Raw genomic sequence first — 27285 nt, 5'->3', positions numbered from 1 at the left:
CTTCAAATTTTCATATTTTTGAAAAACTTTCTACATTGATGCTTCTGGGAGCAAAAGTATTGATGAGCAATGTGTTAAGGGTACAATTTGCTACAACTTTTGTTGTAAAAGTTTTTCTGTATCATGCTCCGGATACCGATTTTTTTTATACTCTTCTTATTTTCATATCTTAGAAAAATTTTCTACATTGATGCTTCTGAGAGCAAAAGTGTTGATAAGCAATGTGTTAAGGGTACAATTTGCTACAACTTTTGTCGTAAAAGTTTTTCTGTATCATGCTCCGGATATTAATTTTTTTTATATTCTTCTAATTTTCATATTTTAGACAAATTTTCTACATTGATGCATCTGGGAGCAATAGTATTGATGAGCAATGTGTTAAAGGTACAATTTGCTACAACTTTTATTGTAAAAGTTTTTCTGTATCATACTCCGGATTCCTATTTTTCTTTATACTCTTCAAATTTTCATATTTTTGAAAAACTTTCTACATTGATGCATCTGGGAGCAAAAGTATTGATGAGCAATGTGTTAAGGGTACAATTTGCTACAACTTTTGTTGTAAAAGTTTTTCTGTATCATGCTCCGGATACCGATTTTTTTTATACTCTTCTTATTTTCATATCTTAGAAAAATTTTCTACATTGATGCTTCTGAGAGCAAAAGTGTTGATAAGCAATGTGTTAAGGGTACAATTTGCTACAACTTTTGTCGTAAAAGTTTTTCTGTATCATGCTCCGGATATTAATTTTTTTTATATTCTTCTAATTTTCATATTTTAGACAAATTTTCTACATTGATGCATCTGGGAGCAATAGTATTGATGAGCAATGTGTTAAAGGTACAATTTGCTACAACTTTTATTGTAAAAGTTTTTCTGTATCATACTCCGGATTCCTATTTTTCTTTATACTCTTCAAATTTTCATATTTTTGAAAAACTTTCTACATTGATGCATCTGGGAGCAAAAGTATTGATGAGCAATGTGTTAAGGGTACAATTTGCTACAACTTTTGTTGTAAAAGTTTTTCTGTATCATGCTCCGGATACCGATTTTTTTTATACTCTTCTTATTTTCATATCTTAGAAAAATTTTCTACATTGATGCTTCTGAGAGCAAAAGTGTTGATAAGCAATGTGTTAAGGGTACAATTTGCTACAACTTTTGTCGTAAAAGTTTTTCTGTATCATGCTCCGGATATTAATTTTTTTTATATTCTTCTAATTTTCATATTTTAGACAAATTTTCTACATTGATGCATCTGGGAGCAATAGTATTGATGAGCAATGTGTTAAAGGTACAATTTGCTACAACTTTTATTGTAAAAGTTTTTCTGTATCATACTCCGGATTCCTATTTTTCTTTATACTCTTCAAATTTTCATATTTTTGAAAAACTTTCTACATTGATGCATCTGGGAGCAAAAGTATTGATGAGCAATGTGTTAAGGGTACAATTTGCTACAACTTTTGTTGTAAAAGTTTTTCTGTATCATGCTCCGGATACCGATTTTTTTTATACTTAACAATCTGTTAAGGGTACAATTTATCGCTTAAGGTTATATTATACCCGTGTTTTATGTACACCCTTGTGTTTTTCGTTAATATTGCAGTCTATTCATCAGGGCCGACACATAAAACTGGATTTCGCTGACAAAACCAACGCTTGAATATAGCGCACGTCTGAAACCATATCATTGCTTTGACATTTTAGTCAAGTGTCATAAAGCTAAAATCTCCGAAACATTCAAGGCTGCAGGAACAGACTTGGCAGTCTCTGATTTGTTCAGTCAATGCTTCGTTCTAATCGAAAGGTGTAGGATTAGGTTCGGTTTTACTGACTTTTTTAATCAACCCAGTACGTTGCTAAAGGTTGCCATGTTTCAAGCACACCCTTGTCTTTCGTATCTCGAGGCTGATACATAATGTTGGACTTCGCTGACTGAAACCAACGCTTGAGAATACTTAAAAAATCTTACATCACAACGGTAAGTCGTAGTACATGAAAGAAATTTATTTACAACACAATTGGCAATTTCTGGCTGTTCACATCTAAGTTGAGCCCAACAAAGTAGCAGAGTTAAAAGAACTTTTTAGGTTTCCATCAGCTCCCATGTCGACATGATGTTCAATTTGAACTAAAACTAGAACTAACACTAGCACTATCACTAGAACTAACACTAGACCTAGAAGTAGAAACTTTCGGGTTAAGCCATGTGCAACCTTCTTCAGAAACAAGTTCGAAGTTTGTCACTTATATGTTCAATTCGATTGCTATTAAACGTTTTTGTCAATTTACTTGTTACGTTAACCACCTTAAATAGTAGTGGTTACACGTTCGTTTTATCAACTCACTAAACTTTGGTTTTAGTCACTTTACTAGATCAGAAAGTATTATTCTTTTAAGCCTATGGCGGCGTACTAATCTACTGTTGTCGAAAAGTTGGATTCCTTCGGTGTTGTGATGGTGGTAAAGACGGTCCTCATATTTAGCTGCGAATTTTGTAATGACGCGAGTAGCCATAAATTGGCGTTCTTGACGCATTAACAATATCTCGAAGGACATTATTTTGGAACCTCTTTATTATGGTATTATTGTGTTGCTTAGTACACCCCCATAGCTAGATAGCATAGGTCTTCGGTGTTGTGGTGGTTGAAAAGACTATCCTCATATTTAGCTGCGAATTTTGTAATTGGCGTTCTTGACGCATTAACAATACCTCGAATGTCTTTATTATGGAAGCTCTCTATTATTATAATTTTGTTTTGTTTAGTACACTTCTATAGCTAGACATCAAAATTTTCATGTATGAGTTTTACGATTTTTGAGGTGTATGCCAAGGTATTTAGTTGTGTCAGAATATGGTACGATAATTTTATAAATAATGACAAGAATGTAATCGATACGTTTATTCGTAAAGTTTATATGGATAGATTTTCCTTCGTTCATCTTTACTCACTAGATTTTAGCCAATTAAGTTCGTCAATTAGGTTTACAGTATTCTGTAACTTTTAAGTCACTTCTCCAACACTTTAGCCGGCTACCAAACGGTTCTGTTGATGTTGCTTTGATGACCTCGTCCGGTTTATTTTGATGACCACGATGGGAACTTACTACGATGTGATTAAATATGATTTTATTAAGTCACTATATTCCAAAGGATGTAGTTATGCGAGCTTGCCTACGTGAATGTTGAATAGTTTTTGTCCAAGATAACAAATTTTCTTTTTTATTACAGGAATATACCTTCTTGGTCACTTTAGACTTTTACTGCTTCTCCACAAGAAATAATTAGTCCCCGCCTCATTTGTTAGCATATTTAGATAGGAACTAATTGTCTGCTGCTTGATATTATGGAGGAATTTACGAAGTTTATTTTATTTAATTCACTTTTTTACTTGCGGACTCTTGTTCTTAAAATTAATGGAATTGTTCTATTATTTTATGAACTTTATGAATTAACACATGTAGTAAATAAGAACGCTTAATTCAAAAATTATGATAGGAGAGAAAATGTGTCAAGATTAGGCGCAATATATTTCGATGTATGGTTACAGATTTCGTCTCGATAATCATTTTCTTTATCCGATTCTGAAATAGTAATCCGCTTCGCAATCTCGAATTTCTGATTCCACATTACTTACTGTATTATATTTACAAGTCAAGACAATCTTTTAAATTAGTCTTTGCTTTTCTATTGATATGAAACATTTATTTATTGACATCGTTGAACGCCATGGAATGGGATAAAAATCTGACACACAGCTGGTATAAAAACAAACTGAGTCTTAGTCTTGTTTTATGAGAAATAATTAAACAGGTATACTTTCTTATTTCAGTGCTGTGAATACTTCATTTAGCCCTTTTTTATCATACTTTTGGTACATACATTGTGGCAGTATTCTCATTCAAATTGTTTATGCCATAATTGGCTATACATGTGGAAAATGCTTTTCATAATCAAAGAAGACATCATCGGCATTTTACTTTGCACTTATCTTTATTTCCTAGCAGACGTTCTATGTCAATTTTTCCCAAGTCGTAGATTAATCCTTACAAGGTACTCCAAAATAGTCGCTAAAGCTTTCCAAAAATTTGAACTGCGAGTTTTGGTTACTATGCAATATGTGAAATTGGACTATAAAGATAAAAAAATAAGTATAGTCTGAGTTTACTGTCTTTGAGTTGACTTCGACAGTGGTGGTTTTCATGGTGATCTCTATGATCAGTAGCAATATGTTTAATGTATTTTTGCTCCTTTTTATTCCATGAATGGTTAAAAATACAGATTGGCATACCTTTACATGTTGACCATACACCAAGGCTTCTTATATTCTCCTTCCAATTCAGTTTAAGAAAATTGTATTCTTGCAGTTATTCAATATATAGGAACAAAATCTTCCCCTAATAATAAACGCTGACTTTGTGCTGGCATTTACATCTACAATCTGACACAAGACTTTTCTAATACTTGATCTATGGAAATGTAATATTAAAAAAGAAATCGTAATCTTTTTTAATATTACATTTCCATTACGCCTTCTTTTTTTTCAACAAATTCCTTAACAACCTTGAGAGTTTCTTGTAATATATCACTGTTAGTATACAATGTAGTATATGAATTTAACTGTGTTGAACTATCAATATATATTTCATTAACAATTCACTGTTTAGAGCCTACCTGTGATAAGGAATCACAGAGTTACTCTCCTCTGTTGCTTCCTCCACTGTACGATTAATAATTTAATAATACAACGTTAATGTTGCTTAAAACTTAGGGTTTCGCGAGGTGACATTTTCTTTAATAAATAATTAATCTTCAATTTTTAAATTATTACGCACTCCACTAGATTTAAGCTTAAAAATATTGTTGTATTTAGCATAATGCATTATTTATTTAATCTATTGCAAAACTTTTTGAATCTATACTTTATTTACAAAAAAAGTATCTATTCTATTAACAGTATAACTTTACTGTGAGTTTTTAGTATTTAGTCAAAGTAGTATCAAATCTCGGTGTTTTTTAAAACACTGTAGTGACTCTGTATTAGCAGAACTTATCTGATGAGCTTAAATCTTGTTGTTTACTAATGTTTTATTTGAAACACTACAACAATAAGTAAATTCAGCATGTGCACTAATAAATATAACCTTTTTACGCTCGACGCATAAAGGGCCATAATGACCTGAGATTTTACCTGTTACGGTTAAACGATGTTGTAATTAGTGTGTAATGAGACATATTACATTATCTAATTGGAAATTTATTTGTATAATTGAGTCAGTAAGGCAGCGTTTGGATTGTTGTGTAGTTCATGTCAATTATTCGAATTTTCATGTGGAAAAAGATCTTGCATTCGGTTAGCGCATCGCTATCCAGAAATTTGTCATTCTTGGGTTCATGGGCTAAGGTACATTTTCACCAATTTCCGACGTTTTCCACTAAAATAGGTATATACTTAGGTAGATGTTAGCAAAAATGATTCATTTTTACGATATTTATTTTATTTTTTTTAAAGCCTGTTCACACGTTAAACCAAGTTATAATCTTGACGATTCTTTAGTATCTTATTTACACATTTTTTTCCCACGTTTCAATGCAGTTTAATAAACAACAGATTAAACAGTTTAGTTTCTTTATTAAATAATTGCTAAAGATTCTCCAGCATTGAAGAATTGATAATGAATAGAGAAGATAATCGACTTTTCCTACAAATGAGTTTAGATTTAGACATAGATATATTTTGGAGTTAAATGTTAAACTTGAACATAGCAGCTGAATATTGTATAATGCAGAATGCCAAATTAAATTTAATAAATATAAACGTATTGGTTATTAATATAATTAATGGTATATTGTTTGCTTTGCAATATATTTCTAGAAATGGTGACAGCATCAAATTAAATTCAACAAATAATTTAATAAATTAAATAAACGGTAGCTTGTATACTAATATTTGTAATTCAGATTCGAATTAAATTAATAGTTTTGTTCCGGATTTATTATTAATATGCTTATTGCAATGTTAGTTAAACAACGATTATTCATTTATACAATACTTTATATTTCTTATGAGTCCTTCCATGTACGGTAAGATAAAACTTAAAAGCAAAACACTGCTCCACAATATGCACAACGAGTCAATATATTTTCGAAATGTGAAACATAGTTTGTATCACATTACATCTCTTAAATCTCATAAGTATTAACATTATTAGAAGAAATGAACTCTGCAATAACAGCGTGTAGGTAGAGTATGCTTAAAAAACTTTAGTTCTTCAAGGTTTTGAGCAAAAGATAGGTTAGATTAAATCAATTCAATGGCCCTAATGAATACAATTTTAGCAATTGCTTTAAGCAATCGCTTTTTAGGAAAAGCAATTGCTTCACAAGTAAAAGCTAGCAATAAAAGCAATGGCTAGATCATCACATGAATAAAATTTTTAAGCAAATGCTGCCGTTCCTACATCTCTCTCTATAGCCATTGCTTATTCGAACAGGTCTCAACCTGCAAATTTAGATAGTTCAACTTTTACTACTGTGTTGACGTTAATACAACATCATGGGTTAAACAACGTTAATAACTAAGCAACATTCTGTGCCATGGCAGATTCTAGTGGAAGTGACAAATTTAACAGTGATGAAGAAATTGACAAGCAATTAATATTTGTCCACAAATTGAAGGAACATAAAATTGTTCTTAACAAATCACAGGCTCCTCAAATTAAATAAAGAAAACAATATAAAGAAATTTTTAATGTGTACAACAGAACAATTATCCAAAAAAATTAGTAATATGAAAGCCGAAATAAAAAAAGAAGTTCGACATTAATAAGACAGGCAATAAAGCTATAGCATATAAACCTTGGAAAAAATTATTATTAGACATATTGGATGTACATAAGAATCCCGTTTTTAAAAACAATTTTTATATTTACAATTTTTCTAAACTAAAGATATATATTTTTAGGCACTATGTCTGCTGGAGCTGACGATGCAATAGTAATTGATAAGCCCTGTATTTCATCTATCTACTGACTGAACTTTCACTGAATCTAATTTCAATCCGTTGCCATACTCTTTTCATCCCACTACAGAAGAGGAGCTAATTAAATTAATGGCAACGTTTTCTAATAAGCATACTGCTGGAGATGATTTGTTGCCAAGTTTTATGGTCAGAGATTGCCGTTATATATTTGCTTGCCCTCTTAAATTTATTATTGACTTGTCCATTACGTCCTGCGAATTTCCTGAAAGATGGAAACGATCAAGAATTGTGCCTGTTTATAAAAAGGATGATCGTATGTCCCTCTCAAACTATAGACCAATTTCGATAATTTCCAATTTTGCTAAACTATTTGAAAAGTTATTATATTCTTTTATGTACACCTGCACGTGCCCCTTTGTGTCAGCTCCCAAACATGGTTTTGTTTCCGGTCGCTCTACAGTTACCAACTTGGCTACGATTTCCGAGTTTATCTGTAGCACCTTGGATAGACGTGGACAGGTGGATGTTGTATACACTGATCTATGCAAAGCCTTTGATCTGATTGACCATAGAATTCTCTTGTATAAATTGAACTCTTTCGGATTTGTTCCTTCAGCAATTCAACTTCTGGCCTCTTATTTGCAACATAGAAAATGTTATGTTGCTTACAATGGATATTTTTCTAATGAGTTCACTCTTACCTCAAGGGTTCCACAGGGATCAAATTTGGGCCCTCTATTATTTGTTCTTTTCATAAATGACTTACTTCTAAAAATTGATTGTCGAATGTTGGGATATGCTGATGATATCAAGATCTATGCCGAAGTCTGATCGATGGCAGATGCAGATAAGCTGCAGCACAACTTAAACACAATAGTGCAATGGTGTAAAACCTACAAACTTAACCTTAATATAGATAAATGTTGTGTACTTACTTATAGCCGATGCTCGTCACCATGCATATATCCTTACAATATTGCTGGCAGCACTTTAAGTCGTGTTGAGGAGTACAGGGATTTGGGGGTCCTGTTTGATGCAAGTCTTAATTTTAAAAAACATATCAATAATGTGTGTTCGGAGGCCTTTAGGTCCCTAGGTTTTGTGATGCGTATGTCTAAATATTTCACAAGTGTCAGCTTGTTAAAGACCTTGTATTGTGCTTACGTTCTGAGTAAGTTAGAATACGCTTGCCTGATTTGGAGTCCCTTATATGCATGTGAGTTCTTAAGCCTTGATCGAGTCCATCGTAGATTCTTAAAATTTCTTTCTTACAAATTTGATGGAATTTACCCTGAGCGAGGTATACCACAAAATGATTTGCTTGCACGACACAATATGGTTTCCTTGATGGACAGAAGAAACGCGTTTTATGAAAGGTTTCTACAAAGGCTTATCGAATATAACATCGATTGCCCTTTCATTCTTGAGCGACTAGGGTTTGTTGTTCCAAGGAGTAACTCAAGATATAGCTGCGTATTCGTCATTCCTTATGCTAGGGCGCCAACATACACTCTCTGTAAAGTGGGCAACAGGATTCCAGACAATCAGTGATCACCTGCACGTATATTCACTTATACATGTAAATTCACTTATTTAGTTTTTATTTTTATTTTCTTTATAATTCGGTCAATTGTTAATTTCTTGAATTTTTTGTAATTTTTGTTTTTCTTTTCTCACATACAGATACATATTATTGTATTATTACATTATGTAATATATATTGTTATCCTTTTTTGGGCTATGCCTGTTGGGTAATAAAGGAATATTATTATTATTACTGATGTCCCTATCACAGCTGCGGTATTCTTTCTAATCGAACCCTAATTTTATATTGAAGGACAGGAAATTTCGCTTTTAATTGCCTGAAACAACGTTCAATAATGACACGTTCTCGACAGAAAATGTTATTATAATTTTGCTGCTGTTGGGTTGTAGGATTTCTCCAGGGAATCATAATCCAAGGCGATATAGAGTAACCATCATATCTTAACAATACAGATTCTTCTGTACTGTTTTTAAGAATGCTATATATGTTCATGCTATCGTGTACAGACCCTGGCCATTGACAGTCTACGCTAGTAGAAATTTCTTTTGCATTACATGTTGCCTATACGTTAATACTGGGGTATCCTTTTCGGTTTATATATTCATCCCCGAACTCATGAATGTCTATCGCACCGATGGCAGTTGGACAACGGTATCTCTCTGACCATAACAGTTTAGCTTGTACAAAATCTTCAGCACTTCTAGGAAAAATAATGAAAATATTAGCTTTTTCCAAAACTGCTTACTTTACGGAAATAAATGTCATATAGACAGGACTCTGATGAATACCGAGTTCTTCAGCTACAGAATTTTGAAACCCCGGATCGGATAACTGTCGCAGAAAGATTTTCATCTGCTGTATAGGTGATAATGCAGCACCTCGCCTTTCACCACTATCAGTCAAAAAGTAATTTGCCAATCACTCAACTTTCTGAAATCATCGTCTTTGCAATATTTACGTACACTGTATATTTTTCGTTTACGCACATTCATATATTAGCCATAATTAAAAAGGCTTAAATGAATAAGAATTCATGTGTATGTCGTAGAGATTGAAAGTTGACTGTACAAACAAATGATGCAGGGGTCGACCTACCTTACAAATATGTAAGCAATTGCCATACTAGATTCGTAGTTTATTCATAACATTTTAAGCATATGTAAGCAATTGCATCTATTTTTTTAAGAAAATAGTTCGACTAGAAGCAATTTCTGCACTTTTAAGCAATTGCTAGCAACAAGAGTAATTACTATATCTATTTGCTTTGATTTTGCAAGGAAAAGCAATTGCAAAATTTTTATTAATATGGATTAATTTCTTCTCAAAATGGCGAAAAGTTCCAAAATTTTATATAACTAATAAAATTTTACATTATTAGTTCATCTAAAATCTGAGTTAAAAGAGAGTGAGATGAATATTTGGATTAAATTAACACTCCACGGGGGTAACAAAAAAATTACAAAAACATATAGCAAATAATATAATGCTTACAACAAGAATATTAGCTCATAACAGATTACTTAACAAAATAACGTTGTCTTATATGAAATTGTACGTGACAAAAGCATAAATCCTAGCAGAGATAGAAGAATCCCTTCAAATGCTAAGAAATAATACGTCATAAATCCCAGCGGAACTCTTCAAACAGGAAGGGGCTCAACTAACTTCTCAGTTACACAAAGTATACGAGCAATTTTGGACTACGAAGATATGCTCTACGAATGGAGCATAGGGATCATCTACCCTATCTTTATCAAGGGGGACGGAATCAGATACTGAAGAAAAATACAAAATAACATCTCAGGATATCTAACATCTCATTTTTTTATTGCTCATATACATATAAGATAGGTTATAAGTCAATCATGCAGAATCAATTAATACTTTTTGTTTTAGGAGTAGACATGTACTAGGAACGAATAAAAATGCATTCTGAACTTCGCCTTAGGATTTCCAACTGTTTTGTATTTAAGTTATTTTTTTTTCTTTTTAAATATTGGTTATCTTTATTCTGGATTATAGTGACTATTATTATTGTTTTGTTCTCTTTACTCTGGAAATAAAGGTAGTTTATTATTATTTTTGGAAACTCCTCAGATGATTCTTCAACACAAATCCAATAATTAAGAATTATTTAGTATTTATGCGGTGTGGTGCAAACTAGCATAACCGGAACAGACTAAAAGAAAAAGGCAAACAGTTTTAAATTCACTCTTTTCATAAATATAGGTTTAATGGCAAAACGCCAACACATCCATCTCGTTTGACAAAATCATTAATTATCACCTTACTTTGTATCAATTTGTTTTTCCTCCCCCAAATGATTAAAATAAATTAATATCAACTTTTAATTAGTCACGTTAGAAAAGATTTGACAATAAATGTACGTTAAAGAGACTATCTTTATTTAAAGAAATGTATTTTAGACGTTCAAATAGAACCAAATGAATCACCTTGTTGGGCCGCATCATCACTCTTAAAGTAGAATATGAAAACCTATCTTCTTGGACTTAAAACGGACACCGCGGGTGGCGTTTGTGTTCTTAATACAATCTTTACTATTAATAACGCCGTTACCATAAATAAACAGCAGATTTAGCCGTTTTAGACCACCACACGGTCTGATTTCTATGAATAATAGTGCTTCATTATTTAATAAAACAAACATTCCACATAAAACAAACATTTTTTTAACACAAACATATTTTCTCTCAATAATAAGACGAAGTGTGTCAAATACTTTATTTTGAATTAACAATAATTGAATCAATCACGAAACTTTCGTAATGTAATAAAATAAAATCTCGTTAAGAAGCGAAACTCGTCGACATAAATTTGTATTTAAACCGATGAGATTGAGGACATAAAATTACTTTAACGTGAATAGCGAAGTATGTCAATTGCGGCGTTTCTCGTTCCCCTTTTCACTCACTGTTTGTGATGTGTAAAAGATCCCGTATGGTTTGTTTTTGGTTCTTTCAATTGGGATGAGGGAAAGTGTTTGAAAGGATTCGTTTGTCTAAGGTTCTTTTTTTTGGTTTGGTAAAAGAATGTAATTCTTTGTGTGTACTCCTAATTTAAATTTGAATGGTACACCTGCTGATGACACCAAAAACCGTTGGCAGGTGGACCGAGGAAAATAATACCGGAAAAGGGTTTCGAATTTTACCCTTCCATGGAAGGGTTTTAATTAATATAAATAAGTATATTTCAAGAAGTTTGGAGGAGTTTATATCTGACATTTTTTTAACTTATACATATATCTAACTTAACTTTTAGTGAGTAGTTAGTTAAAATTTGATTGGATTCAGATTTAATTAATAAAAAATACCAGTTAATACAATATATAAGAGATGAAGAAATTAATTTTTTGGTTCATATTAAACCAAAATCCGTTACACGATCGTCGGGATACCGTTGCAATAATAGAAGAACCAATGCGATGGCAAAACGGGAAGGTTCTCTGTATGTCATTGAACCGAAACACTTCGTGCACCTGTGTGTCCTGTATCTTCGCGATGATGGTGGCGCTCCAAAGACGATATCCCAGATATTTTCTTATCGTTCGGCACGATTCAACGCCCACTTCTTGTCCCGTTCATTGAACAAGAAGGAATCCGTTCCTTTGCCGCGAATACTTTAACGGGTTTCGTTTCATTAAGCGAAGTCGTAATTTTCATGGCAACACAAATCCTGGGACAATTGGTTAGATTTCCGCCGGAAAATCGGTTCGATTGTACTTACGTTCTAACTCATTGATTTTGTCGTCAGTTGAGTAATGAAATTACGATTTAACTGTGATTTCAAGGATTTTAATCTTCATAACCTACAAAGTAATTATTTATAAGGAGTTATCGTTTAAAACATCGATAATCGTCTATTTATAGGATACCTATACACCGTTTCGATAATGTTTCTATATATACTCAATTTCTTGCAAAAATACAGCTTCATCAAGATGTCGCAAAGTTTGAAGTATGCGAAACTATGTGATGAGTGTGAAATGTTATACATAGTACGAAATTCTTAAAACAAGTGCACCGAAAATAACCAACGAGCTAAACTGCAGTGCACAAACTACTCCAAATTTACTCCACAAGCATGGAGATCATGGCCATATATCACACTAAAAAACCACATAAAACGTCTGGAATTTGCTGCGGTATTTTGAAGCTGTCTGTAGAGGTGATAGAAGTATTTCTTCAGATATTTTCCAGATGAAATTTTCTGCGAATTGGCAGAAAAAACAAATATGTATTCTCTCCAAAAACATGGAAAGTGTGTTAGCACGAACGAACAAGAAATAAAAGAACTTGTAGCTTTGCATATCATTATGGATATAATTCGTTTTCCTAGACTAAGAATGTATTGGACACCTGCTACAAGACTCCAGTTTATGGATAATATTGGAATAATTCGTACACAAATCACTATCCGTTCCATCACTACATAAGGGTAACTATCTTGTGAAACCACATTTCTTCGTAGATATTGAGTGGCACAACTTCTAATAAAGTTGGTAAATTATTTTATCTACGACTGCTTGGGTAAGTCATCATTACCGCACTCATTTGGGGTGATTTGAGTTACGTAATGAAGTTCATTACCGCACTGGTTTCATTACGTAACGCATTTTTAGCCTAATCAGAACAGACTTAATTTATTGAAACGAGCAACAATACAAAAGAAAAAGTGCCATCTACTTACAGAGAAACAATACTATTTATTATAAACATTAATTGTTATATTTTTACATTTCAAAACACTTATTCCAGATGAGTAAACATGTTGTTGAAACTGACAATTCAAAATTGTCAACAATCATTTCAAAATATTTTTATAAATGTCAAATAGACTTTTTAAAAAAAATTGATTTTTTAGTAATTTTTAGCAGTCGTAGATAAAATGCTGTATATCACACGTGGGCTAGAGCATAATTACAGTACTCGTGTGATTACACGACTCGGTCTACGACCTCGTCGTGCAATTTTCAACACTCGTACAGTAATTATGTTTCTATCCCACTTGTAATATAAATAACTATTATACAAATAAAAATGGCAATTATTATACCATTTTGGAATCTTGGCTAACAAAACCATCTTTTAAAATTGCTTGCTACGGGTGTTGTCGATTTTTTCAACCTTAACTCAAACCTTTAAAAAATAAAAATACCTTTTAAACTAATACATTTTTCGTAAAACCAACGACTTTTGTTGTTTCATTTTCTACTTCTATATTAGCATGGTTAATAAGAATTACATTATTAAGGCCCACTTTTACCATCCTCCTGATAAACTATCTAGAGGATAGTTGCCATGGTTACGGCGGTTTTAAGCACTCTCATTGGCTAAGGCTCGTTACTACCATCTTCTGATTAAGCTATCTTAGGGATTGTTACCATGGTTATGGCTATTTTACGCGTTTTCATTGGCTAGTAGATGGGTTTATCTATTAGATAAATTTAACTAAAAGATGGTAGTAATGGACCTAAGAGGTGGATTTATCTATCGGATAAATTTATCAAGAGGTGGTAAAAGTGGGCCTAAAAGAACCATTATTAAATTGCGAACATTTCTGACCGTAGCACAGTTTTGGGAAGTTATGTATATCTGGCTAAAAATATAATTAGAACTAATGGAAATTAACTAAATTAAATTAACTAATTATTGAAATTGAAAATGTTTAATACCGTTATCATCTTCTAATTGTTAGTTATGATTTATTTCATCTACAGAGAGTACTTGAAACAAAATTTAGGATTTTGAAAGGAATATTTGAAAATAAAAATGAAACAAAGGTTTTGTTGTGGGTATGTTTAAGCTAATAAAACTCCGAAAACATGGTATATTTATTTATTTATTATTTATTTATCCAACGCTTTTTTGCCATATTAATAACGGTAACAACAACAGAATCGATAACATTTACAAAATTGAAGACGAAAACAGAAATAATAATGAAAAGCCTGAAACGAGAACAAAAAGGGGTATCAAAACGGAAAAACTATAGCAGCGACTTATACATAAATAATATGTATAACACGGCAACACTAAAAACACTAACACTAATAATTATAATAGCACTGATAACACAATACAAATCAAACTGTTAGATACTTGTATTAACATTTACAAAACATACAAACATTTGATATTCACAGCCGAATATCCGTAGACACCACCTGTATATTAGCCATTTTATTGAAAATGCGAAAATATGGGCAAATTATTTTGTTGGAAAAGAAAAGTATAGGCTTGAAAGTACATGAAAAAACAAATTTCATCTTAGGATCTTGTGGGACTTTTTCGCAGCTTAAATTAAAGCTTAACATTGCAAATAAAATTTGTTTATGAACAGTGTTGAGAAAAAGATAAATAAATTCTGTATTCAACATAGCATACAAGTAATTACAGTGTTTTATGTAACACTATACAGTAAACACATACAGTAAACAATTATGTAGTGAAATTTCATAAGGATAAAACTTTTAATATGTTTACAATCATTTCTGAATATTAATCAAATGTCATTGGAAATTGATATGCAAAAAGTGTTAACTTTACATGTCATTTTTGTCCACAGTTGGGGTTCCCAACTTTTAACGATCCCCATTTGCCAAAATCTTGTTTTGGCTGGTAATTTGAAACTTCCTGACACTGTGTGCGTAGTATCTAAAGATATGATCCACGGGAACGATTTTACTAGTTAACATACGATTTTAACATTTTCAAAAATAGGTCTAGCACCACATAACTAAGAGACATGGATTTTTCTTCTTATTTTTACCAGAACAGATAAGAATTATGGGTTGGCCTCTCACCCCGTACCTGCTTAACCTTGAGTTTTCGGACACTCTGTATATTTTACAAAGTACAGAATGTACCATCGCTCGTGGTCTAGGCTTTTTTAACGTCTAAACTGCAAGATAGAAACTCCAAATTGTCAAACATGTCAAATAAATTTTTTATTGCACGGTTTGCGAATAATTTGCAAAATTTGTTTAACAATATTAAAATTAACAAAAATAAATTTCTGTCCTAAATAATGAATAAATCGTAACTTTTTTATGTTTTATAATTTACTTTGCTATGACTCCCACATCACATCGCATAAGAATCGTTAAAAAATAAAACCATAAATTTCGTCATTTTTTAACATTTCTGCAAATTATTCGCAAATCGTGCAATAAGAAATTTATGTAACATGATTACCACCTGGCCAAGTAGGATGGCTTAATACATATCGAATTTGGAGTTTCCTATAATAGCCTAGATAGACCACAACCGATGGTACACTTTCGATTATTAATTAAAGTATCCTCTTTTTAATGCAAAAAGCCGTTTTGAAAAATCACTTTTAGTTTTTGAGAAATAAATTTTTGAAATAATCGACAATGTGTTAATGGGTGTCCTCTTTCCAATGAACCAACCCATTTTGAAAAATAACTTTTAGTTTTTGAGAAAACAATATTTGAAATTTTGATAAAATTTTTGATGTTCCAATTTTCATCGATAACTTTCAAAATTCGCTATAAAATTCATTTCTTGAAGGATTCTTGTGGAAATATCACCAATTATTAATTAAAATATCCTCTTTTTAATGCAACAAGCCCTTTGGAAATCACTTTCAGTTCTTGAGAAATAAATTTTTGAAATAATCGACTATTTTTTCGAGTTTTGCAATTTTCGCCGATTAAGTTTTAAAAATTCGTATAAAATCTAGTTCTTGGAGTATGAGTATGAAAATTTCCCAAAGTGTCAATAAAAGTGTCCTCTTTCCAATGAACCAACCCATTTTGAAAAATAACTTTTAGTTTTTGAGAAAACAGTATTTGAAATTTTGATAAAATTTTCGATGTTACAACTTTCATCGATAACTTTCAAAATTCGCTATAAAATTCATTTCTTGAAGGATCCTTGTGGAAATATCATCAATTATTAAGTAAGATATCCTGTTTTTAAAGCAATAATCTGTATTGAAAAATCGCTTTTAGTTTTTGAGAAATAAATTTTTGAAATGATCGACAGTTTTTTCGAATTTTGCAATTTTCGCCGATTAAGTTTTAAAAATTCGTATAAAATCCAGTTCTTGGAGTATGAGTATGAAAATTTCCCAAAGTGTCAATAAAAGTGTCCTCTTTCCAATGAACCAACACGTTTTAAAAAATAACTTTTAGTTTTTGAGAAAACAATATTTGAAATTTTGATAAAATTTTTGATGTTCCAATTTTCATCGATAACTTTCAAAATTCGCTATAAAATTCATTTCTTGAAGGATTCTTGTGGAAATATCACCAATTATTAATTAAAATATCCTCTTTTTAATGCAACAAGCCCTTTGGAAATCACTTTCAGTTCTTGAGAAATAAATTTTTGAAACAATCGACTATTTTTTCGAGTTTTGCAATTTTCGCCGATTAAGTTTTAAAAATTCGTATAAAATCCAGTTCTTGGAGTATGAGTATGAAAATTTCCAAAAGTGTCAATAAAAGTGTCCTCTTTCCAATGAACCAACCCATTTTGAAAAATAACTTTTAGTTTTTGAGAAAACAATATTTGAAATTTTGATAAAATTTTCGATGTTACAATTTTCATCGATAACTGTCAAAATTCGCTATAAAATTGATGTCTTGAAGGATCCTTGTGGAAATATCGCCAATTATTAATTATAGTATCCTCTTTTTAATGCAACAAGCCATTTTGAAAAATCACTTTTAATTCTTGAGAAATAAATTTTTGAAATTTTGATATAATTTTTGATGTTCCAATTTTCGCCGATTAACTTCTAAAAATTCGTATAAAATCCATTTCTTGGAATATGAGTATAAAAATTTCCCAAAGTGTTAATAAAAGTGTCCTCTTTCCATTGAACCAACACGTTTTGAAAAATAACTTTTAGTTTTTGAGAAAACAAGATTTGAAATTTTGATAAAATTTTTGATGTTACAATTTTCATCGATAACTTTCAAAATTCGCTATAAAATTCATTTCTTGAAGGATCCTTGTGGAAATATCACCGATTGTTAATTGAGATATCCTCTTTTTAATGCAACAATCTGTTTTAAAAAATTATTTCAAAAATAAATTTTTGAAATGATCAACCGATGGATATGCCGAAGGGGATGCCGACTATTGCAAAATCACTACCCGTTCCACCACTAGTACACCTGTATATAATCGCAAAAAAAAATTTTTTTAATTTGTTTTTTGACCCTCTGGACCAGAATCCCCCTTTAATGCTTCTCTACACTTAACGATGTGGCTAGGCCAAATATAAACTCAAAACTTACGTCGTTTCAGGAATAAATAATTCGTTAATAAGTTATATTATGTTTGTTTTCCTTTTATTTTGTTGTAAAATAAAACTTTCACTCGCTGATTTCAAATTACCTAAATTTTTGACGCTATTTTTTTACTTTCAATATCAATAATAACAGTTATTTTAACAGTTAAACCATAATAATATATCTTTTAATACTTTTAGAAATTTTAGATAAAGTTTTTTTGTTCAAAAATAAATAAAGTAAATAAATAAATTTAGAATTATATTTTTAAGGGTCGTTAATTCATAAGGTATCTTTCACCGCGACATTGATCGTAATAGTTGAGACGATACAAAAGAATCCCTTCGCGTGCAGTCACTTGAAGGAAGTCACGCACTTGCACAAATAGCAGGAAATGCCGTTGACCACACGAGATCCGGTTCTTCGGAGCAAAACCAAACAATTTTACTCAAAAAGGGTGTAAATTATATCCCGTAAAAGAATCAATTTTATATTTTTATTACTCCTCACCATCATTCAGAAACCTATTCACATCAACGACTTTGCACAATAACGAAGAAATCTTGTGAAAGTCTCAGCCCCATAAACGACAGCAACTACTCTTGTGTTCTACCCACGAATGGTTTACACCTATTTAATAACAACATCTGATTCACTAACAAGAATCGCCATAATAAGAGCGAGTGTGGTTTCAATTTAAATTTCTATCGTTTTATAAGAACTTATTGAGATTAATCATTTTTGAATTTTGACGTGGGTTCATTTAAAAAAAGCGACTGTGACTTATATTTTCTTGAGGTATCGAGGTCATCGTCACGGTCTAGTGGCGCACAGGGTCTCTAACATCGTCGGAGAAATTTGCATGAAACCTTCACATGTTGTACGAGGTGGAGGAGAACAATGAAATGAAGAGAGGAAATTACTAACTCATCCTGTTTGATTCTTAAAAAAAATAAAATTTAAGACGCAAAAAAAATAATAAATAAATTTATCAAAATTCTCTTTTAGATTTTTTTTCCATCATCGGCTCACATTTTCTTCTTCCCTTCACTTTCCCCTTGTTTCTTTATAATTTGTAACGGGGTCGGTCATTAAAGCATTATTAATTAATTGCTCTCACACTCTCTACGCGTTCAAACAACCTTCTTTATATAATCAACTTCAAAAGAGACTTCTTCGTCTTCTTCTTCCGTATAACAAAGCACAAATTAATCAATTTTTTCTACATTGTTACAGGATATAATGACTACAATAACTGCGGATTCTCGCTCGAAGAATGAAATCAAATCGATTTAAAATCGATTGTTTTAACGAATGTATACTTTATCGGGATTCAATGTGATAAAGAATGGAAATTACACACGAATTTCGCGTAGATGCGTGAAATACAGGTTCGCTCGAGTTATTATCAGAGTGGCGAAAAAGAGGTGACCACGGTGTCACCATGCGGTGGAGGCGCAATGACCGATTGGGACCAGATGTTCACCAGATCACTGTCGAGGCCGCCCACGTGCAGATCATTGCACGACCTACAAGTGATATATTATTGTTTGAGCGGCTTAGAAGCTTTGCAAACTTTGCGAGATTCCGCTTTAAGGGCACTTTGCAAACTTGTCAGATACGAAAAGCATTTAGCGAACGATGTACTTTATTCGTAAGTATTTATTTTTGTATGTCTTAATTAGTTGTTTTGCTTTGAAATTGAAGTGTACATAAAGTTGTACTTTATACTTGTATAGTAACTGGAACGAAATGGACACAATAATAGATGGCAATTGACTCTCCATAACGGGTGTTTATCCTACTTCTACATGGTTACTATTATAACATCATACCATAACAAGAATCTTTTGATGTTATTGTATACAGAATCAGAAACAGTTTTAACTAAGAATTCAAAGATATTTTTGTATTATACACTCACTGTAAAAGGACTGTTGAACTTCTCTTCGTTAACTCAGAATTAAATAAATTAGATAATGTTGGTACGGAAAGCTAAAAATAAACTTGTATTAAATAATTTTGCGGTTTTAAAATGTTTAATGGTTGACCCAATCTGTTAAATATGAAATAACAAATGAGACGTCCCTGCTTGGAAGAAATTTCATTATCGTTAACTGTTAATAATACCTTCATGATGATGAAGAAGAGAAAGCATCAGCAGTTGAGGCAAATTAACTGTGCAATCCATTCGAAATACTGGCACGTCTTCTTCATCTCCTCTTTAAGCGGCTTTCATATAAAATTTTTGCTTGAAAACAGAAATTCTTTTTAAAGTTAAAGTTAAACATCGTAATGTTTATAGAATTATTTTAATAACAAAATAATTACAAAGAACTTAATAAATAATTTATTACTAATCAATTTTTTATAGGTAATTAAATAAATATATTTTTTTATTATTTTGTAGAACTGGAGAGCTATCAACATGTTGGTACATACTCCTTTCCGGATCGGTGTTTATAGATGGTTCTATGTTTCTTCCTCGTTCAAGGTAACAAAAAATATTTTTTATGTCATCTAATTTATTAGCTATTTGCGTTTTTATACAGTGTTTATGTTAAGGAACATTAAAAAGAATAATAAGCAAATAATTAAAAGAAACGTGGTTAGGCAACTATATTTACATAACTAAGAATTATGTCAATTTAATTTAAAAATTTCTACTGATATTTACTTAAAACGATAATTTTTTTGATTTATTATAGCCTAGAAAGACGTTTGGATTGAAAAATGTGTAATTGCCTTTAATTTTTGATTTCTAAAACTACAATTGGACATAAAACTAAACAAGTGCACTAAAACTAGAGACAAAATGATGACGATTCGTGTAAAAATGTTTGAAAAAAATAATCTAGTGTTTGATTTTGTACTTTTAAACTGGTTTTTATTTTATATAGAATTTAAGTCTAACCAGTTTCGGCTCTTAGCCATCTTCAAAGACTCTACAAATAGATTAACATCTCTCATCTTATTGATTTTACAAACAAGTTTCTTAATATTTCTTTTCGTTTTGTTAAAAAAGATCACATATCAAAGTCGAAATCAAATTATTAGTTACTAATTTACAAAATTAAAGTTTAAAAGGTTGTAACATGAAATTAAGGACGAAGTGTTACAAGTTTACAGGTTAAAATTTCTCTTTTTTAACAAAAGGAAAAATAAGAAACTTGGGAAAAAATTAAGAATCATCATGTGGCTTAAAAATCGACGATTTTTTTTAATCAACGTGAAATGACCCAAAAAACACGTTAAAAATAAAAAGAATGTGCGGAAAAGTGACTAACACTAGATTGATTTCAGTTATAAAGCTTCTATTATATGATAACTAACTTCAGGTTTAAAATGTCAACCTCAGTTTTAACATATTTGTAATCTTCATTAAAAATCCTTTAAAATGAGTACAAACACGACATATTTATCGTCAATATTAGTGAAGTTATGGTCAACTTCCGGTTAAGAATGACAACGTCAATTTTGACATATTTGTCAAAAAAAATCGTCGCTGTTTGAAATGTCAATGTCATTTTGACATATTCTTAATTTTTATAAAAAGTCTTAATATTTGTCACAAAAACAAAAATATAAAAAAAAAATAAAAAATTAAGGTTGGTATTAATATTTAAAAATTAAATTGCTATCTTCATTGTTGCTAACTTAGGGTTTAATGTTTTTTATTCTTTTTGTGATAAGTGCGCCATCTTTGGACTCATTTTAAAGGTTTTTTAATGAAGATGACAAATATGTCAAAATTGACGTTGACATTTCAAACCGGAAGTAATTGTATTTCCATTAATATTAAAGTTAATTTATTAAATATTTGGAAAGTTTGGACTCATTTTAAAGGATTTTTTATGAAGTTGGCAAATATGTCAATATTAAAAGTTGAAAGTTCGAATATTTTGCTTTTTTGAGATAAATGCGTCAAGTTTGAACTCACTTTAAAGGTTATTTTATTAAGATTACGAATATAATAATAAAATTAAAGTTGATATTGACAACTGAAAGTTTTTTTATAATACTTATAATATCTTATACATAAATATATTGTAATATCTTATACTAACTAGCCCTACGTACTACTCCCACTAGAACTAACTCTAGACCGAGAACTAGAAACATTCGGATTTAGTCCCACGCCTCTCAAGACTGCTAAACCCGAATAATTCTAGTTCTAGATCTTGTGTTAGTTCTAGTGATAGTTCTAGTGATAGTGCTAGTGTAAAACTAGAAGTAACACTAAACCTAAAACGTCTTCAGACGCACGGCTAAACCCGAATATTTCTAGTTCTAGGTCTAGTGTTAGTTCTAGTTTTAGTACAATAAAAATATGCAACATAGTGAACATACCGCTGTCGTTTGTAAAATGGATAAGATGAGAGATGTTAATAGAGAAGATATAAACAAAAGTTTATAGCTTGGAAAACTGTTGGATAACTCATTAAGAAATGTATGCCAAGGAAACACAGCAACTCTTCTTCTTGCAAGTTTAGCGTTTTATTCCTTTGGGCGGCGTACAAATTACTTGGAAAGGTAATATCTTTCACACAGTTACCTATCAGTGTTAGAAAATAATGTGTAAGATTATTGCAAGCTGTAAAAGTATCACCAATTATTCCCTCTGGATAATCGTATCCTGGAATTTGAGTCTGTTTTTCCCGTTTTCTCCATTTTCTGCCTTGTCCTTCTTCTTGGGCCTTTTGCCACATATTTCTGCTACTTCAGTGTCACTTTCCTCATTTTGATTAGTTAGTTACTTCTTCATCTTCCCGCATGGGTACCTCACTAGCACTAGCAATAACAATGTCATCTTCTTCATCTTCTATGTCTGTCTGTTCAGAATTATCCAACAGGAGATTTTTTAATTCAACACAAACTTTTTCATCCTCAACCAACAAGTACTAAAACGTATCTGTATTTGCTTGGCTCATTTTTACATCAATCTCAATATTGTACCTGTTATTATCCTGACGGTACTTTTACGAACCAAACACAAAGTGTAATTTTTTTCTTTTGAAAATTGTAATTGCAATACGTAAACGATACACGAAGCTGCTTACAAATTACACCTAATAACTATTTATCAAAGAGATACCTTTTTGAACAACAAAATTCAACAACACCACTTTTCACTAAAGTACCGACAGCTCTAAATGCACCAAATAGATGACTACACTTTAAAATGAGTGTTTAAAACTACCAGTACTTTCAAGTACCGTCGGGACACAAAGGGTTAAACAGATACGTGTAATGAGAGTGTAGAACTGGCGTGATTTTTTTTCTATATTATGCATGGCACAATTGTATAACACCTAGTAAATACATACTAAGTAGTTACTTATTTTTAACACCAAATTAAACTAGATAATGTTTTGAACAAAAACGCGCACACTGCGATACGCGGAACACACGTTCAGGGTATTATTGTTTTTGTTATAATTTCGCACTATTGCTCGTGTTTGAATCGACTAGGGTACTAGGTCACCAAATCGAACGGCTTCATCCTCTGAAGGCGACGCAGGACATCCTCGTTGTCGAGAAGCTGGATGACCTCGATGTTGGGATGATCGTGCATTATCTTCTCATTTAGATGCAAATGATGCAATTTCTGATGACACCGATACTACTTTCAACTCGCGATGGAGGTCGGTGTTTCTTATATTCCAGGGTGCATTCTCTATGTACCTTAGTACATTGTTCTGGAATCTTTGAATCAGACTTGCATTTGTCTTGCAGGTTGTACCCCACAGTTGGATTCAGTATGGAAATTTTAGTTTTAATACTTGCTTGTATATTAGCAACTTGTTTCGTTGTTTCTTAGTGATAGCGTTGATTTTCTGAAAATAAGCCAATATAGGTGTCTAAATTTGATATCAAGTTCCTCACGTTTTTTTTTGACGTGAGCTTTCCATTTGAGTTTGGTACCCAGCGTCATACCAAGATATTTTGCGTTGTCGGCGTAAGGGATTGCATTGCCATTTATGTATACTGGGACATAGTTTACTTTCTTGTAAGTAAAGTTTATGTATGTCGATTTATTTGTACTTAGTTTTATTAGCCATCGTTTGGTCCAGTTTTCTATTGAATTTAAGGCCAATTGTAACTTATTTGCTGCAACTACTTCATTTTCTGCAACAGCCAAGATCGCTGTGTCATCTGCGAATGTAGCTGTTAGAGTTTCTGGTACCTGAGGAAGGTCGAACGTGTAGAGTAAGTACAGTGTTGGGCCAAGCACACTTCCTTGAGGAACTCCGGCGCGTATTTCAAGTAGTGGTGAATAAGCGTTTTCGTATTTTACTCTAAAATATCGATCAGAAAGAAACGATTTTAATAGTTGACTATTCCTTTAATGGTAGTATTTGATCTAGTTTGGTTCTAGGACTTTGTCGAAAGCTTGTGCAACATCCAAAAATACGGCGGAGCAGACTTTATTTTCTTCCATTGCTATTTCGATAGTATTCGTTATTCTATGCACTTGGTCTATTGTTGCATGTTTATTCCGAAACCCAAATTGATGTGTTGGTATTAGCGCTTTTTCTTCTATGACACGTTTTAGTCTTTTTAATAGTAATTTTTCAAGCTGTTTTGATAGTAAGGGTAATAATGAGATTAGCCTACATGATGTAACATCTGTGGGGGGTTTACCAGGTTTTGATATCATTATTATTTCAGCAACTTTCCGTATGCTTGGGAAGTAGTTCTGTTTAAAAGCAGCGTTAATTATGTATAATAGTTTTGTAATCGCTCGTTTTGGTAGATGTTTCAATGTTTCTCCATTAATTAGGTATATTATATTATAATAATATATCATAATTAGGTATTTCATAATACAGTTCTTTCATCCTTACACATGATATATTACTCTGCTGATCACTTTGAATTACGCTAGGGACACTATTTAGCATAGTTGTTGGACTGTCTACGTTTCTTTCAAATGTTCAGTAAACAAATTAACTTTTTCTTGATTGCTTTTGGGCCTCTTGGCCCAATTTCCATTATTCTTTCGAATTGGAGATGTATGTGTTTTTGGGACTTTAAGCTTTCTTGTTGCCTTCCACAGAGAATAATCAGTACTGGCATCGTCAGTAAGGTCTTTTAAGTAATTTTGAATATTATTTTCTTTGTGGCTATCTGTTAATACTCTAATTCGGCTGTTATTTTATTTAATTTAGTTTTATCACTAGGAATTCTATTGGTTTGCCATTTCTTTCTTGCTTTCCGTTTTTCTGCAGTTTTATCTTTAATGAATTTAGGATAAATATTAGATTTAGGTTTTGGTGTTAAAATTGGTGTTGAGGCCCAGGCTGCGTTTTGTATGTTTTTTAAGAACTTTTCTACTTCAGTGTCAATGTCTTGAACTGGCGTGATACAAAAGAAAACTTTTTGAACCGTGGAATTTTTAGCGTACCTAATCTCTTTAATTGAGTTGCTTCTAGTCTACTCTTGTTCCCATTGATGGTTTATGTCATCAATATTTTGCCGAAATATTTTTTTCCATAGATTTTTACTCTGTGAACCTCCTCCCTGTGTCCCAGTACCCATACCAGTATGATATCAGTATCTTTTTGATATGCCAAATATAATAGACTTGAAGCTCTAGTGATATAAGAACGTAATTTCTTTTTAAAGAAAGTTTGGAATTTCTAAAAATTAAAAAGTGATTTTAATTCAACTTATAGGCAACCAAACTAACACCTACATTTCCTTTCTCCAATATTGGTATTTTCCAGAATATTTTATTATCGTTCTTACGAAACATTTTAGTAAATCTTATTTATCAATTGTTAAACCAGTTTGTGCTTAAAGTTCATTTACAATATCGGTTATTTCAAATTAAAATAAAAAAGTATAAGTATAGGCAACCCACTTAACACGAAAGCTATAATATTTTTTTAATTTGTGTTTTTAATGAATTAATACCTTTATGTTAATTATTCATCTTAGATTTTAGTTAAATTAATAATTATCAACATTAAAAAAATATAATTGCATAAATTGATCAATTTTATTAGGCAACCAAACAAACTCAACCTATTTATCTTTTTTTTTTAATTACATTTTTCTCCAACGTAAAAACCTTCATGAACATACTTATAATTTTTATAATTACCAATAAACAATTTAATTTAACCTTCAATACATTGTTATTGTTCATTTTAACTAATCAACACGAAAATTCTTTAAACGCATTACTTCCGACATTCTCCGTAACGCGCCGCTGTAGTCAATGTTGGTAGACAGAGTTTCTTGTAAAGAGGTGTGTTGTGCGAACGGTTTGTTGGCGTGTGTCGCTCACTTACGTTTACGGTAGTGTTCTTTCAAAATGTTGTTGTTTAAAACGATGAACGGTATTCGGTAATTATTTCAATAATAGTGCAATCACTCACCAACATGTTAACCTACATTTAAACATTCGCGTTTGTTTAATACATTTTTTGGTGGCCAAAGAACACTACACTACGATCGTTTTCACCCAGAATTCTCTTTTTTTTACTTTGACATGTCACCGAAACAATCGAACTGAAACAATAATATTTCAAGTGTTTTTTTTTCGTTTGTTTACCAAACAAGTGTTTAAATTAGTTTAATTTTAAATTAAAAGTAAATAAAAACTATTGTGGCTATACACGGTATCTGTTTGTGGTTTACTTTTTAAAGAATTAATACCAGCACCAGGATAATTATTACACGTTTATCATCACCGGAAAAAATGGTATGTTATTTCGTTGTTTCTTAGTTTTTGTTTTTTTTTTGTTTTGGTGTTTTATCAATTGTTTGTGGTACCTACTAGTTTAGTTTTTAAGTGGTTTTTTTTCCAAGGCTGAAGTGAAAGAGATTACTTTCATATCCGTTGCAACAACGTATAAATGCCGTGGTCCCAAACCAATAAACGTTGTTCTTATGGACGAGGTCACCTTGTTCTGTTTGCTCTATTATATGTATTCATAATGCTGTAATGGTGATTTTAACGGCGAATTGTACTTTGGCCTTGTTTTAAACTATGTTTTATTACGTTGGTTTTAATAGTTGAACTTGAAAAATGTTCCAGATGGTATTTTATAGATTAGAAATTATTGGAATATTCGATGGCGTTAATTCATGCAAGTGGAGAGTTTCACTTAATCATTCAGTGAACCCAAAAATTTCAATATGCTGAATCAACAAATAACTTCAAGAGCACATGTTAATCTATTCATTTAAGAGAACCTTTGGTTTTATTACAGCTTAAATTAAATATCCGAAATGGTCCTCATTGAAAAATAAAATTAGATCAAGATATTGTTCACCCTGTCTGTGTACCACAATAACTACTGAAGATGGAAACGCATTCTTATATGAAACAAATCTATTGTTAACAATTACTTTAACTTTAACGATTACTTAACAAAAATTGCTTATGGAATAATTTCATCTTGTAAAGTGAAATATAATTGTAATGTAACGTTCTGACAGATATGCTGCA

The 27285-nt window shown here is 31.5% G+C and overlaps 1 protein-coding gene across 8 annotated transcripts in view; it reads left to right on the top strand.

Moving 5' to 3' along the window:
* LOC111415419 (PDZ domain-containing guanine nucleotide exchange factor) overlaps window positions 1-27285 on the top strand; it is a 126570-nt gene that overhangs the window by 2492 nt on the left and 96793 nt on the right. For 7 of the 8 annotated variants that reach the window (XM_023047113.2, XM_023047111.2, XM_071194519.1 and 4 more), the window contains 2 exons: window positions 19059-19476; window positions 20233-20316. In XM_023047113.2, the coding sequence (XP_022902881.1) occupies window positions 19199-19476; window positions 20233-20316 (362 nt within the window). In that variant the 5' untranslated portion in view covers window positions 19059-19198. Of the gene's footprint in view, window positions 1-19058; window positions 19477-20232; window positions 20317-26047; window positions 26536-27285 lie in introns of those variants that run through there. The other variant, XM_071194523.1, reaches the window with a different exon arrangement.

This window comes from Onthophagus taurus, chromosome 2 (assembly GCF_036711975.1).
Source record: "Onthophagus taurus isolate NC chromosome 2, IU_Otau_3.0, whole genome shotgun sequence".
In the NCBI taxonomy this organism is placed as follows: Eukaryota; Metazoa; Arthropoda; class Insecta; order Coleoptera; family Scarabaeidae; genus Onthophagus; species Onthophagus taurus.
Note: the sequence above shows the minus strand (reverse complement) of the source record. Positions and strands in the feature narration are given on the sequence as shown.